Genomic DNA, 17,080 nt, shown 5'->3' with positions numbered 1-17,080 from the left:
TACAATCAATGTTTAAATTATATTTTCTTGAAGAGTGGGATACTTGAAATAATTAGCAAATTGACTAAAACCATTAGAAAATTATGAAATAATATGATTTACAACTTGTTCATGGGTTTTAGTAGTATATTTTTATACACCAGTCTTATGTGGGATTTTATTGACCAAATAAAACATTGAAATTTATTCATTAAAACAAAAACACAACACAAGCTGCTAGAATTGCTAATTATTCGTACATGAAAATCTTGGTAAAATATTATGATCAACAAATCATTGATCTTTTAGAGATCCCGTCACACCTAGATGATTAAGTTGTGAACTTATTGACGATAATCATGTTGTGGAATCTTCCATGTGACTTTCACTTGAACATCATGTCCAGGTCTAGTGCGGTACTTGTGAACCCAAATCATGTACACCTCTAATTCTGTAAATTTTGGTTGTTGCAGAACCCCCTTCAGCCCCCCAGAATCTGACAGTGAATTTTGTGGACCAGTCTACAGTTATTCTGTCGTGGAACCCTCCCAGTTTTCTGGGTGGCCGTTCCGACACTGTGTTCCGAGTGGAGTGTGATGCTTGTGGGCCAAGTGTAATCTACTCCCCTAACTCGGTATGTCATTGTTTGCTGGCTTATGGCATTATAGAACAAAATATATTTATAACATATATTTAATTTACTCTTTAAATATATAAATTAAATTATGATTTCGTATGCAAGCTTCCTAACTAAGTATAAAGTGTTCAATACAGAGTGTTTAATGACCTATTTAGTTCTTATAAACTAAACAAATTTTAAAGTACAAAACCTTTTCAACATATTAATAAAATCTGTTAAGTTTTATTTATCCCCAGAACAGTGAGCCACATTTTATATAATATTAATCCAGTGAATTTCAGTTGATTGCAACAAGTCTTAATTGGCTGAAAACCAGCGGAAATTGTAAATAAAACAAGTTTTATTTTACTATAACCATTTGGTGGGCTTTGTTGTCTAGATTGAATAAATACATTTAATCAAATATTAGTTTGTAAACAAACATTATCTCACCATGAACACGACAGTTGTTTATTTGAGTTAAATATTATTTTGTCCAATATTTTGAAAATTTATTTTCTGTTGTGTTTGTAAACTTACTTTGATAATGACTCATTATGTTTTGAAAAACAATAGGTTCAATGATTAAAAACATGTATATGTAAAATAATTCTAATAGTAATTTTAGGCAATGCCCAACAACTACAAAAATCCAGAAATATAGTTGAAATATCATTTAATTTCATACTTACTAGATAAGAATTCTATATACTTATAATTACAATGTAGGATTGATCATACCTTGATAAATATATGATGCTGATAGTGTAAAAACAAAAAAGTTTTATCTCTAAAAACAATTATATGGTATATTACAACGACTTTTATATGATACCTTTATCCTCTTAGTTTTTATTTAAATTTAACAAAGTGATTTACAATTGACATTCTATTACAGGAGATATTCAATGACACCAAGATCACCATATCCGGATTGAGTCCTGTGACTACCTACCGGTTTCAAGTGTTCTCAGCAAATGGTGTAAGTGACATGACCAATGAGGCTGGAGACTTTGTGGACATCACTGTGACTACAGAAGCATCAGTCATGTCTGCGTCCGTCAACAACGTGCGCGTTACATCCGTCAAGGCTGCCGAGATCACACTTACCTGGGACCCACCCTTCACACCAGAAGCGGACATGGACTCTCCCGACCATGTTGAGATATATGAGGTAGATCTCGGGATAGAGACTAATTGAAATTTGAGTTATATGAATAGGAAACTGTGTATTTGATAGTTGTTAGATTGGTACTTGGTTCGCTGATCACATGAGGGTGTAATGGTCACCATGTCAGAGATCTGAATTTGAGTCTTGGTGGAGCAAGTACTTTTTATATATTTTGAAATTAAGTTAGGCTATTGTCTTTAAAATATACAATAAATGTATACAATTAACTTCATCTTTGAGTCCGTAAGTGGCAGCAAACAGATGAAGTGTTTGTAAATTTATGAACATTGGTTGTGAGGAATGAATCATCTTTACTTCCTTTCATCGGAATTCATGAAGATTGATTTTAAGCCACATTATTATTTTTAATTTCTTGTGACAAAGTAGTTGTTTAATCTCTTTTTCCACTCTTACTTTAACTTTAACTATAGATTTTATATATGTGAATGTATCTTACCAGTCTAAATTTCTAGATAAACAGTATTGGTCAAATGAAATACAAATGAATTGGGAAAGCAAGACTCTTGTATTACCTACAAATACTCAACATACAAACATTTAAGCATCCTTAGGAAATAATTAGAGAATTTAAAAATTTTACAACAGCCTACAGTTGAATCAATTTACCATTTTATAGAGGTTCCACTTCTATATTTTTCTATATTGAACTGAGTCTGTTAACATACTTTTTGTATAATTATCGGATTGATTTTCTATAGGTCCGATACTTTTCTCGTCATGATGAAATCAACGCAACAAGCAAGATGACAAAAGTAAACCAAATAGTTATCAACTCTCTTCGTCAGAGAACTGAGTACGGATTCCAGGTTCGGGCCAAGACAACTCACGGCTGGGGTGACTTTAGTCAGACTGTCTTCAAGACAACAGGCCAAGTTCTGGGAACAGGTAAATTATTATTTCATTTATGTGTTTTCAATACAATTAATCTCTTCAAAAATCAGTTGACTGAAATGGTATTGAGATATAATTTAGTCTGTCAAGGGGAGGCACATATTACTAATCACTTTGTCAACCACCTTCATATCTACATCTAAACATATGTGTCCCATTCCAAACCATGTTAATCTGAGATGATGAGAGTATTGAAGCATTCATGACATTTTGGATTCTGTGCCAAGTAATGGCCTTTAACTATAAATTTTACTACTTTTTATGTAATTCCAAAGTGTTCTTATAACTTATATTCTACTATAAGATAAATAATATTATGTTCTACAACCTCTTATAAAAGTTGGTTTTTAGTTTTCATCTTCTAATTTATAATTGAAGACTACCTAGATTTTATAACTTGAATTGATATGAAAAATCTTTTGTTTGTTTCATATAGTAATAAGTGTACTAAATAAGAAGAAAGTAAAGTGTTTTAGCTTTCAAATCTTTCCACACAAAAGTTGGACATTTTGATTCTTTGTTTGAAGTTTGTTTTTGACGATGGAGGGATTGTGAAGGAAATAGGACTTTTCCGGGCATTTGCTATTGTTCAGTGATAGAAAACATCAATAATAAAACAATTCATTTTTGTTTTTTTATATGATTTTGATTTAACGATTTCTATGTTCCAGCTTATATAGGAGATGAGGACAATATGCAAGTAAGAATAATTGCTGGAGCTACTGTGGCTGTCGTCGTTCTTCTAGTCATCATCATCATCATGACGGTTCTATTCTTAAGAAGGTACAACAATTTTATTGATTGTGGCTTCTTAACAAGTAGATTTAAATTTAAATTGCATTATGACAAAAAGTTGAACACAAGCCCTTACAATTGTAATGGTCAGTGCACAGCATTGAATCAACGTCAATTTTTTAAAATTATGTTTTTAATTAACAGCTTGATAGGTTCTACTCACATATTGACTATTCATTACAAACCTATTACTAGCACAGTTTTGTTACGCTTGATATATCCTTCATATATACTTGACTACACTCAGTACACATCTTTAGCTAAACCACCCCTTGAAGTCCCAAGAGAATATTTACACCCAATTTCATAATATTGATTGTTTTGTTAGCTTGATTTTCTTGTTGGTCTACAAGGATGGTACACATGTGGATGCTTGGTTTCTAGTTTGTTGGTTATGGCTGTGTACCAGTTTTTTAAACTGGCAGAACTGGTTAACACTGTTTCTATTTTTTAACTAAACATGATATTCATAGAAAAATTGTTGTTAGTATCAATCTGTGTACAATGTTACCTACATAGACTGAATACATGGTGTACTATCACCATCAATCTACTAAATTAAATTTTTTGATAATATCTCAATAATATAAAATTCTTCCTATAACATAATAATTTAATAACATTATAATTTAATAATTTTAATATAATAATATCTTCTCCTGGCCATGACTAGCAACCCATTTGTGCTTCTATTCGTGATGTATGGTTTTGGTTGAAAATTAAATGCTTTCAACAAATTCTGAATCAGTTTGTGCTGTCATTGTTCCATTCTTATCAAATATGTTCCAGTTTCATTAGTAGGCAAGCTATAACTGAACTTTTACATTTGTGTTTTATTACTTACCACTTATTATTATATATTCCAACCAAGAAGAAACTATTTTAACTGCATAACATATACATAACAGTTTGGAAATTAATGGGTGTTGGATAAATGCCTGAGTAACCAATATTCTTGTTTCATGATTACAGCCGAACCAATGACGAGTGCAACAAAAAACAGCCAAGTGACTGTGATACCCTGGAGTATCGGAACGGAGAAGGTGAGTTACCCATTTTTATTACATTGTACACAATTACCCATTGCATCAAAATAATGCATTTAATAATGACAAATACTTGTTATGTTCAATTGACAGATAATGCTACAATTTATATTCACCATTCAAAGACTTTATAACTTTAATTATGATACTTTAAATACTGATCCCCAAAATCTTAGTTTTGAAGAACTGCATCGAAATCAAATGAATAACTATTATTTTAAGAGGTCATTATTTTATCAGTTACGTTATATTTTACATTTGCAATTAGTTCAATATAATTCATTGTAAAATGTTTTCCAAAACTTTCATCCATAGTAAAAAAATTATAGAATGTGTTGTACAGTTAATGAATATATTGTTCTTGTTTTTATCTCAAAAATTCTTTCTCTCCATTCAGTAATTAGTGAGATTCAGCCAAAATACCTTTTTAATGCCCAAACTGTTTACTGTAACTCCTGCACTTATACATTAAGTTTCAGTAATTAATAAAACTGTTATATGGCACTAAAATTTAACCAATTATCAATGACATTCTGTATCAATCTTGTCAGAAAACATATAACAAATGATGATATCCTTATTTATATATAATACAGTAAAATGTTTTGTGAAATATATTACCTAGAGAAGTCAAGAATAAAACTCTTTTATCTGCATGCACACCAGTGGAGGAGTAAAATTATTACTGCATACTTTGGAAAAACAGAATAACCAAAAAGTAAAAAAATATATGTGTGAACTTATATGTTAATGATGGTGGGATTCAAACAACAAAAGCATTTTTCTAAAAAAAATAAATGTACTCTCTAACCCTTTGAAGAGTATGAGTTATAGCAAGAAAGTAGTAGTGACATACTGGTATGTGTCTATCTGCCTAGCCTAAATTAGTGAATAATTTGAATCAGCTGTTGTTTTATTCATATTGAATGAGAAGAGAAATTGCCTATCTCAGGAGATGAGCATTTGCAAATATGTATATAGAAAAAAGAAAATCAAACTATAAAATTTAAAAAAAAAAACCTGAACAATAGACAATATAATGCTTCTTTATCAACGTAATCTTGGAGATACACGATTTGTCATATCTAAATTAGTATCAAAGTTTCAGAAATTTGTAATTTTTTACTAACAGCAAGTCAGTAATATTTTTTTAATGGATAATGTATTAAGTATTGTGTTTACTTAAAATAATTTCCACAAATTTATGGTTGTTAACCCTCATGATAGTTCTCATAATTAATTTAATAAGCTTTTTCTATTTTGTAAGCAAAAATAATAACTTTTATACTTTTATTTTAATCTGACTTCACATTTTACTTGGTTATTTTAAATATATGGATTATATTCTTTGGATAGACATTTTTCATACTTTGTTTTATATTCAAACACTAATTTTAAATTAGTTGTGTCATGGTCAGAGAGTAATTGGAGATTATGCTTTTGGTCATTTAGTATGTAAAAACAAATTACCTCCAAACAATGTCAGCTGAAATGATTTCTATTTAACATTGATAATGTAGTTGGCTCAGTCATTAACATTAAAATCATTGACATGCGAGCATACAAACATAAGCCAAGTTTATGCTGTTTTTCAATTTTGTATACAACTGTTTCATTCTGTTACCTATCTCATTCTTGTGTTGTGAAATCGATTTCTGGTTTTGAGTGTGCATCTATTACTTATTTTATCCCTCTGCTGGTGTATGTTCAAATAATATTTTAATTCATGAGTTCTCTGATAATATCTTTGGTAAAACATTGTACTATGTTAGGGTTAAACATTTTAAAATATTAAAATAAGGAAAATAAGAGTATTTATACAAAATGCAAACGCAATAGAAGTGAATCCAGGATGAACTAATTTGCTAGCAGAGCATGCTTTGGTGTTGTAATATGAAACCACAACTTTGCATTGATATTGATATAGTGGTAAAGAATGACTGTATGACCAATTATACAAAATCAGCAAAAGTTTTTGTACAGGTCTAAAAGACTATCAATTATAATTTGGGAGACTTGTGGTGTGTATCCTCACATACAAAGTAGAGATGTATGCTTGTGTGCTGATTTGTCACATGAACACAAATATAATTTAACATTAAGAGTTATACTATATAAATGCAGTTGTTTCAATGGTTTTGTATGTAGCCTGACATTATATTTTTCCCTCGTAGAAATTTAAATTTATGCTTTCACGAAAAAATTAACTGTTTTATTAGAAAATTATACAAGAAGTACTCAACTATTAGTAATAAGGGCATTATTTTAATATAGAGTTTTCAACAAACCTCCATCTCCTCCCTTAACTATCCAGCAGGATAATATTTTAAAATTATCTTTAGGAACATCTTGTGAGATCACTTGCAGTTGCTTTTGATGCATAATTACCCAGCCATCCCCAAAATGAAAAATTGGTAGTCCAATTCAAAAACTTTAAATCGCATAACTGATTATGTGACATCTCAAATGACAAGTCGTATAGACAAAACTGCAAAAACAAGAACAAATTTAGTTTTCAATATGAATTCCTTTGTTATTTAATAGCTAAAATCAGAGAATGGTAGTCACAATTTTGTTTAGGGTACGGGATAGGGATTATCTTGTTACTGTTAGTCTTATCTTGTCGATAAATTTCATTAAAGGTTTGTCATTTTGGATTACCTAAATTTTCAGGTATTATTACACATTACACTTGGTCGATACCTACACTAAGCTTCTCTTGCTTCCTGATGAGGCCTTTATTTCTACCTTCCAGTAATTTCTGGTTCAAATCAGAACATTAGTTTTATTGTGGCAAATTTTTCGAGTTATTAAGCTTACAGTTATTGATCTGTCTCCCATTTCAATTTGGGGAAGGAAGGTGAACCATTTTGTACATCATAAAAAGTAACTTCAAACAATGTGACCACAAATTCTAAATAAAAAATGAGAAAGGTATTTGAAAATGTTCAAAAGTTTTGGCAGTATACATTGGGATGCTTTCTGAACTCATGGGATGTCAATAATTCAATATCAATAAATTTGTTTTGGAGAACTGAGATATATTTTTAAAGTTAATGCTTAAGGAGTGTGAGTTTTAATCAGAATTAAGTCTGACGGTTTTAATAAAAAAATAGTGCCTGAGAGTATTTTTACAAGTTAATATAAATGTGTCAGTATAAATCTAACAATGTATTGAATGAATAAAATGCTAGTAGTATTAGTATTTTAAAATATTCTATATATTGCAGTCAAATTCAAAATAGGATTAAAAATGTTTTAATTGAAAAATTGCTATTCTCAAAGTTAAGGAGACTAAGTACAACAAAGATATAAAAGTAGGCATACATATGTGAAAGTGTGTAAAGATCCCCTATACATGTTGAGTGAGTGTGTCCTGTGTGAGTAGGGTTGATTGTGCACTGTTCACCCTTGTCCCTTTATCTGTTTATGCCACCCTCCCAGGACTTGTAGTCACCTACAGTAAGTTTGAATTTTACCCTCTCAAATCGCTTTTATATTGTTTTCATCGCTTATCGCTTTATTTGTTTTACATTATTGATATCTAAGTTTTCTTTATCATACTCCATGTGATTATTTTAGCTTAATCGCAACTAATTCATTGGCCTACTTTAATTCTAATAACATTTTGTTTATTAAAATATATTGATCTTGTGTATTTAGTTCAATAATTTATTAAATGTGTGACTGAAAAAATTTCTACAATGTTTACATCATTTTCTTCAATAATATACTTCCTATCCTTCCTACACTGCCCTATCCAAACTTTCCACAGGAAGAAGTACTACTGCTGCTATTTTCTTTAAGGATTTTTATATAATCTTCATCACTTATATTTTCGTTCTTTCAACAGTCTAAAAATCTCACTCCTTTCAAAGCTGACTCGACAATTAGGAGGAAAAAAATCACTAACTTCCAAATTAAGTTAATATGGTATGAAAATATAATTGAAATGTAGTACTAAAAACATTTCTGTAAACAATATCTATGTCATTTTAATCACTCCAAAAGTATATGTATGCAAGACACTTTTTCAAAGTAAATAATTTCTGTCATGATTTTTCAAGTTTCATAACAATTTTTACATTAATATGCTTGCTCGTGCTCAGTGCTCAGCATTTTTCCAATGCAGCTTTAAATTTTGTCTTTAACCATTTGAAGTGGTGAAGTGAGTTAGCTGAGAAAGTAACATTTGTGTTCCATGTAAGGGAAGGGGAATTTAACTCACCTACACTTCTTGATTTTATTTGGCCTGCTCTTTCAATAACAACCCCATAACTTTCTACCCATACCCACATAACTGATTGTATCATACAAGTTATTGTCACACTCATGTCAAATTGTATTCATAAATTATATTAAACAATTTAATATATAGATACATGAAGTATAGATACTCTTTTATATTTTAGTAAATAATTGATAGATTTTAAGTGACCAGTTATTAAAATTGATTAATAAAATACTTTGCGATTAAAAATACCCGATCATAATTGAAATCCATATTGTACAAATAATGTAATATAGTAGGCCAATGAGTTAAGTATTGTTAAGGGCTGAATGGCAATTGTCTTTCTTCTTACATAGATATGTTTTATGTATAGTCTATAGAAAAACATTAAATCCTCATTTAATTTCATTATCGGTTTTAACTATTTTATTAATTTATTTTATTCAAGGTTTGAAGAAATTAATTCTCGTTTAAGTTTAACTGAATTGATAAAGTTTAACTTTAAATAGGAATTTTGTTTCAAAATTAGAATGTAGAATCTTATACTACTTGGAAGTAAAAAGGTAAATTCAATAAGTAAAGCTCGGAAACTAAGAAATATAAAAAATCAGTATATGCAGATACAAATATTAAATTGTAACACTTTTTATTTGATCAGTTTAATGATAAGCATTTGAGAGTACTCAAAAGTAGAATTGGTCAGTGCGACCTCGCTTACTGCATGTCTGCATGTCGCAATTGCGTCTCCGCCGCTTCTCGTACTGTGGTTGTGTCAGGAATAAAGAGTGCCACTGACATACTGAAACTTATAATCAGATTGTGTTCTTACCACAAGAGGATTGAGCCATTTGCTGCCTTAAAACACCCTGAGGTTTCAATTATCATAGGAGGTTTTGTGGTAAAGTGAACTATAGCCTAACTTTGTGTCTCAATAAACACTTTCGTTTCATTCATTTAATTTTCCCCCCTTATCATTTATTTTAACAATAGTTTGATTAATTTTTGTTTACTTTTCCTAGAAAATAGTTTAATAATATAATAGATTTAAATGAGTTTTATTATTAGATTAGGTATATATTTTATATAGAGAATATTTTTTAATATTGAAATCCTTATTAAATCATTGATTTGAAAAATAAAACATGGTCTATGGATACAATTTTTGGACATTATTAATATAAAGGTTTCTCTATACTGAGTGAGAATGACTAATCTCCCTCCTATTCTGCGCCTTAAAGCGAGTGCTGCAGTCATTGTGTTGATACTCTTAGCAACTATGTTTGAGAGTTACTGTTATGCACTCATCATATGTTTTTATTCAATTCAGATCAATGTTAGTTATGTAATGTGAGGAAAATAACAGCTTTTTGTGTTCACTTTTGTCTTCCAATTAGTTGTGCTATTCCTAAGACTCATATAACAGTTAAAGTTACATAAGACCAATATCTCACAGATTTTAAATATTATAGCATTACTAGATAATGTAATAAAGTAAAAGGAAATTGAATGATTACAAATGTAATAAAGTTAAACTAATAATTAAATTACGCAATTTTTGCCCTTACTAATTACTTTACAACTTTTTGTTTAAATAATTAACAAAGTTTTTCCAATCAGTGTAGTGTAACCTCTTATTAGAGAGAAATTTGCTTCAAGACTGTTTAGTTATAAAAAGAGAATATACTCATTAGAATAGATGTTTATATTAGTCTGTACTTTTTAACTTAGACAAAGTATTAGTGTTATATGCCAGTTGGACAAATAGAGAAGTATTATATGATGGTGCACTGCAAGACTGGGAAGACATGATTGTCTTTGAGGGTTGGCTAGAACATTCTCTTAGATTTAAAATAGATTTGCCATAAAATATAGAGAGATTATTATAAAACATATTTTTTATAAACAATAAATATAGCTTAATCATATTATTTTTAAAAGTAAATAAGGAAGATTCAAGAAAAATATAAGTATGTAACTGTGTTTAGTGAATACATTGAATAATGTTAAGTGGAGTCGGTGAGTGCATGGGAGCCGTAGACTTAGTTGCATGTGTCAATGTGCTTGTAGCGAGTTGTGACCCCGTCGCATTCTATTTGTTTCCAGTGCACTGCAGCCTGGATAACCCACCCATTGTTACCACCCATACCAACAGCAGTAAGTAGCCAACACCACCCCGTTACGTATCTTAGTTACGTAAGTTTTAGCCTGTCATGTGGCACTCTATACTCCTGCATTTGTACCTCTGTCAGGCTTAACTATCCACAGAGCATGCATGTGGCGAGTGTAACAATTGTCATTTATCTTTTGTTAGCCATTGGGAAATAAGGTACAGTAACATCGTTATCTTTGCATTGATATTCTACAACTTGTGAAAATATCCAAACAATAAATTGACTCAGGCTCCATAGTAAATTAGAAGATATAGAGGTAGATCAATGAAATAAAGGGTTCTTCTGTTTCAAAATGTTTCATTTTATTATGATCAGTGTGGTGGTTGGTCATTGCTATATTTTGTTCAAAAAGAATAATAGAAACATGAATATATTTAAGCAAAAATTACTTTGGAAAAGGGTTCCATTAAATATTTCCAACTGTGTCAGCTCGCTTTCCAAACAAAAACCAGACTGAAAATATTTTAAGACAATGAGAGTTACACCAGCAGCTCAGCTCCATTTGTGAAGAGAGCCCCAGCTTACCTTTGTGATTCTGAGAATGCAAACGTTTCAGCAGCGATTGGGAGGGAACAATTCTGCCATCAAGTTGATGGAGCATAGCCTCTCCGCCATCACAAAATTGTTTTAATTAGACTGTACTCTCAAGTAGATGGGGGAGCGTGGGGAGGGGAGGGCTGGCAGCTCGTTAGCCATTGAGTGAGAGGGGTTGTGAACTGAAGCACTGAGCACAAGCTGTCAGCTCTGCTTCTGCCACAGACTTGTCAACATTGTAACAGTGATTTACTGGGTTTCATTTGTGATTTATTTCAAATTGGTTTTGATATGATACATTTGTACTTAATTAAGTGAAGTATTTATTTGGGGCATTTCATGATTACAGGCAAGTGAGTAATCAGAACTTAAATCACATTTATATTAATCCTAGCTAGATTCATAACCATATACTTGTATTCACTATTCATGAACATTCTGTGATATGGCATGTATTTTAAAAACTGTAACAATAGTTCTAGTGACTTTTACAGTATGAATCTCATAAAATTATCAATAAACTTAAATTTAGTTTAATATTGTAGCCTGATTCGAGTTCATGAATGTTTTCTTTATTTAGTCAAAAACAATCTGTATTTTGTGTTAATAATGTTTTAAATAAAAAAAATATATTTTTATGTAGACAATTTTACATAAAATTTCAATGTAGAGGAATATGAATATATTAAAATTATATTTCTAAATAAAAATTACAAAACAATTTTGTTTTATAAAGTTTATTACTCAGTATAAAATTGAGAGAAATGTAAATTTAAACTGATTTTTCTGGGCTATCTATAAAAAAAATCTGTTGTTAGTTTATGCAAAGGTGCATAATATATTTTATGTATCATACATGTATGATTAAATCATATTAGTGTTGACATCGCCCATAAATAATGAAAACAGGATTGGTTTCATTCCTAATTTTGCATCTCACAGATTATTCAAAAAATACAATTTATTGAACTAGTTATTTGTATGAAAATGGTAATTATAGACCAGCCATGTTTATCTCAAATAGGCCAAACAAAGGGATTGTTTTTTTGTTGACTCTTGCCATATAACTTTCTAATTAATTTATTAGTTATTATAAAAGTATATGGTTTTAAGAATTATGTTGTATTTCTCTCTGAGGTCTTCACAAACATTTATTCTGGACTTTCTTCATTAAAGAAAGGCAACACATTTGTTGATTTTGAAAGCTATAATCAATTTAGGTAATGGCACATTAATTAATGGTCTTCATCATTCGTTATGAGTTCCCTAATTTAGATTACTGTTCATTGTTTTGGGTTTGAAAGAGTTTGAATCCGAAATTCAGTTGTGGAAACTATTTCAAAAGCAGGTATATACTTTTTGTAATTGAATAATCACAATGAAATTAAATAAAGCAGGACTCACTTTGCTGGTCTAATATTATTTAAATAAAGAAAGAATATTTAAAATGCATCATGCATATGCTACTTATAATTTAAGGTTTTTATTTACGAGTTTGTTTTAAGATTTTAATTTTTTATACAATGGCTTTAAAAAATAGCATGGTTGGTATAAACATCAACCACCACTTTCCTAGTGCATTTTAAGGAAAAAGTTGCACATTTGGTAACACATTGAATTGCAGTCCCTTAGTATTGTGGTTAGCACCCATGTGTTTGTGCCGTAGTGACTACGCCTCTGTTCACACAAGTGGGGGCGGCCAACTCCCGCACGTACATCGACCCTCACACATACGAGGATCCCAACCAAGCGGTGCGTGAGTTCGCACGGGAGATAGATGCCTCTTACATCACCATCGAAGCTATCATAGGTACGTACCTCACTCCTCCCACACTGTCCTTTCTATCATCAAAAAATTGCAGTTTTCATGAAGCAACATTAATGTTTAAAAATATTAACTCTCTGTTCTTTTTCCATTTTATGATAAGGTTTAATTGGAAACTGTAAAATTGGAATATGTAATTCCAATAAATCTACCGTGGATAATCCTTTCCCAAATGTTGTTTCTTTGTATAGTTCAATGATTTTTCATTAAATGAGAAAGAACTTCAGTTGAATCAAATGTATTTGTTTTAAACAAATTTTGTAGCTGTAATAAACCAGTAAAGAATATAAACTAAAAAAATTTAACCCCACTTTACAATGGACTGAGTTGATGCACCTCCAGTGGCAGGTGAGTTCCGAGCCACCATGCATGGTGTTTACACTTAGAAATCCTATCAGATACTAGAAGTTGCGGACAAGACCGATCCCAATCTCGCATGACAACCAAGGAGTGTAACCCTCTCACTAGAAGTGCACTCGTTTTCATCCCTTGTACTTTTTCAGTCGTGTTTTAAGAGACTTTTTGTAAATACTGTGAAGGAATATTTAATAAGTGATGTGTAATTTTGACTGGTAGTTGTAATTGTACTAATCTATTTTGTTCTCTAAAGGGGGAGGGGAGTTTGGCGACGTTTGTCGAGGAAAGTTGAAGTTGCCCCCCGATGGCCGGACGGAGATTGATGTTGCTATCAAGACTCTGAAGCCAGGTTCAGCGGACAAGGCTCGCAATGACTTCCTCACCGAGGCTTCCATTATGGGCCAGTTTGAACACCCCAATGTGATCTTCCTGCAGGGAGTTGTCACCAAGAGTAATCCTGTCATGATCATTACAGAGTATATGGAGAATGGCTCTTTAGACACGTTCCTTAGGGTGAGTATCACGTTTATATCTAACAGTGAATTATGGAAATAGGCTGACTATTCTTCTTATATTGTCAGTTAACAGGTTCACAACAATCTATATTATTGTCAAAACCTTGATAGCAAATATGTTTTAAGGATATTTTGGCTGTTTAATACATGACGTTAGAAATCACAACATGCGTTTGTGCTATTTATAAATAACAGACACTGCGACCCACTAACAACCTAGGGTTTGAACTAAGAAAGAAAGAAAATGGCTCAAATTCTATTTTTTTTTTTTAGGCCTAAACTTTTATTTCTTTTAAGATTTTCTGTTAATATTAATGTTATTGTAAGTCTAGTACTGTAGCTTTAGAATTGATTAATGGTGGTTAAAACCATTTCCAAAGTTTAAACTGTTGTGGAATATTTATTAAAGGGTATATTTATTTGGTGTACATGATCACCAATTTCTTAAATGAATAAATGAGTAAGTGGCTGAATTTATATCTGTGACACATTCTTAAGAGCCAGCTGTTGTGAAATCATCTTCAGTTTTTCACCATAAGAAAGAACAATGTTAAATCTCATGAATTTTTATGCTCTTATTTTTTAACATAGCATTATGGAAATGTCTCGTTATAAATACATAACGAGTGACTGCGAGTGACATATGGTAGTGACTGCTTTTAACTGTAACTCTCTTGATATCTTGCCATTGTGAATCTCTCAAGCCAGTGTGTATATGCAGGCAAATGACGGCAAGTTCCAAGTGCTGCAGCTAGTGGGCATGCTGCGAGGGATCGCGTCCGGAATGCAGTATCTGTCTGAGATGAACTATGTTCACCGAGATTTGGCTGCACGTAATGTCCTGGTCAACGCACAGCTAGTCTGCAAAATTGCCGATTTTGGACTGAGTAGAGAGATAGAGAGTACAACAGAAGGGGCCTACACAACAAGGGTAAGAAATAAGTAAACATTCCCAGTAATACTCATACTATTTTATACAAAGATGTACCTTACGTTATTCAAATTAATATTACTACTAAATTGGTCCAATATACTAATTAGTAAATATTAAGGTGTATTACTTTTAAAGTATTCTTTAACATTTTATAATTATACTTTTTTACATTTAAAAATGGTGATAAACAATGTTGTCTATGAAGTGTCAGTATAGTAATAGGTTGGTTAAAAGTACATGTATTAAATATTTCTATTTTATGTTTTTACTTATTTCTGAATAATTAATATGGATTTTTGTAATTTGCTGTTACCTTTGTTTTAGGGAGGGAAAATCCCTGTGAGATGGACGGCGCCTGAAGCAATTGCTTTCCGGAAGTTCACTTCAGCCTCAGACGTTTGGTCGTTTGGAATAGTATGCTGGGAGGTCATGTCGTATGGTGAGCGACCATACTGGAATTGGAGTAACCAAGATGTCATCAAATCTATTGAGAAGGGTTACAGGTACAGTACATTATTTATATAAACATTCATCAATTTAGTTGGTTTACAGGTTTATTCTCATACTCTTTACAAAATTTAGCTTTTCTAATTAGGTACTTTAGTTTTTGTTAATCATACTCTATATAACACACACACACACACACACACACACACACACCACACGCACACGCACACGCGCGCGCACACATGCACACACACACACACACACACACAAACTAAAATTTAAGCTGTACACATATCAGTACATATAGGACTTTTTGTTTAGTTAAAAAACTAATTATGTTTTACTGTCATTAAAGCACTTCTACATTATCTGTGATTGAAGTTTTAATGCGCCTCTCACAGTCTGTTAGTGTGATGCCTGACTGATGGCTGACTAGTTGATTTTCTTCATCCTCCATGTAACTTGTCTTCAAAATTAAAAAAACTTATATTGAATTAACTTACTGTACTGCTGATTGTTCCTAAGTTTTTCCGTCTACAGGTATCTCAAACTGGTATTCGGTAAAAGCTAAAACTTTTAGTATTGGAAATGAGCATTTAGGGGACATTTGTAATCAATTCTGGAAGGTGAATTTTGCATTGAACCGAAATAATTTGAGAGGGTTTGACAGGTTACCAGCACCAATGGACTGTCCGGAGGCTATTTATCAGCTGATGCTGGACAGCTGGCAGAAGGAGCGCACGCACCGGCCGAGCTTTGCGTCAATAGTCAAGACCCTGGACAAGCTCATCAGGTGTCCGGATACCCTTCGCAAGATCGCCCAGAACAGGTCAGTTCTATAAAATCATGTACAATACACCAGTTTTTTTATTTCAAAAATCAAATAAAAAAATGTTATGATTCACAAAGTAGCAAATAATGAAGTAAAATGGGCAAACACTGATTGCTGCTTAATATGTACCACTAATATTGAACTATCAGTGACTATATGCTGTAATATACTTTGTACTAAAATGCTGATCTGTGTTGTTTAATGTTTGTAACATGAAGATAAAGTTCTATCAGGGATTGATTAGGTATGTATTTTGTTGAGCTTATCAGTAAAATGTTTTTAAATCGAAAAATTTATTACCCAAAAGCCTATGATTTGTTTAAAAACACATTCTCTCTTAAATAATGGTTTTGGCTTTGTATGTTTGGAAATAGGACTGAATTAAGTCCTTTAATTAATATTTTAAGTAAATATTTGTTCATCATGTTATAAATTTGTAAACTATAAAAATTAAGTTTTATTTTGAGTTGTTATTGCAACAAAGAATTTTTTCATCCTGTGTCATTTCACATAATTTAGATGTTTCTTTAAATCTTTGATTCAGTACTGGTCTAATACAAAAACGTTTGTGCATAATGTTGTTTAAATAACGTTCTCTTCCACTCTGACCAGAAAGTAACAATATTGTAACTAGGTACTATTGAATAATTGATTGGAAAAGTTGTAATTCGCTTAAATGTTTTTATAAAACTCCTTTTTACTGTCAAGTTTT

The 17,080-nt window shown here is 31.3% G+C and overlaps 1 protein-coding gene across 6 annotated transcripts in view; it reads left to right on the top strand.

The window, feature by feature from the left end:
- The window catches only part of LOC124362746 (ephrin type-B receptor 1-B), a 282,208-nt gene that overhangs the window by 252,070 nt on the left and 13,058 nt on the right, over positions 1–17,080 (top strand). For 4 of the 6 annotated variants that reach the window (XR_006922494.1, XR_006922495.1, XM_046817491.1 and 1 more), the window contains exons 8-18: positions 453–613; positions 1,497–1,772; positions 2,489–2,675; positions 3,353–3,464; positions 4,449–4,519; positions 10,857–10,907; positions 13,125–13,268; positions 13,894–14,153; positions 14,877–15,086; positions 15,414–15,592; positions 16,207–16,365. Coding sequence is in view for 4 of the 6 variants with exons in the window: in XM_046817491.1 (XP_046673447.1) it covers positions 453–613; positions 1,497–1,772; positions 2,489–2,675; positions 3,353–3,464; positions 4,449–4,519; positions 10,857–10,907; positions 13,125–13,268; positions 13,894–14,153; positions 14,877–15,086; positions 15,414–15,592; positions 16,207–16,365 (1,810 nt within the window). In the remaining 2 variants the exon portion in view is untranslated. Of the gene's footprint in view, positions 1–452; positions 614–1,496; positions 1,773–2,488; positions 2,676–3,352; positions 3,465–4,448; positions 4,520–7,966; positions 7,985–10,856; positions 10,908–13,124; positions 13,269–13,893; positions 14,154–14,876; positions 15,087–15,413; positions 15,593–16,206; positions 16,366–17,080 lie in introns of all 6 variants that reach the window. The other 2 variants (XM_046817493.1, XM_046817494.1) reach the window with 2 other exon arrangements.

The sequence above is a fragment of the Homalodisca vitripennis genome, chromosome 5 (genome assembly GCF_021130785.1).
Source record: "Homalodisca vitripennis isolate AUS2020 chromosome 5, UT_GWSS_2.1, whole genome shotgun sequence".
NCBI classification, from domain to species: Eukaryota; Metazoa; Arthropoda; class Insecta; order Hemiptera; family Cicadellidae; genus Homalodisca; species Homalodisca vitripennis.
The sequence above is the reverse complement of the archived record's forward strand: the minus strand, read 5'-3'. Positions and strand labels throughout refer to the sequence as shown.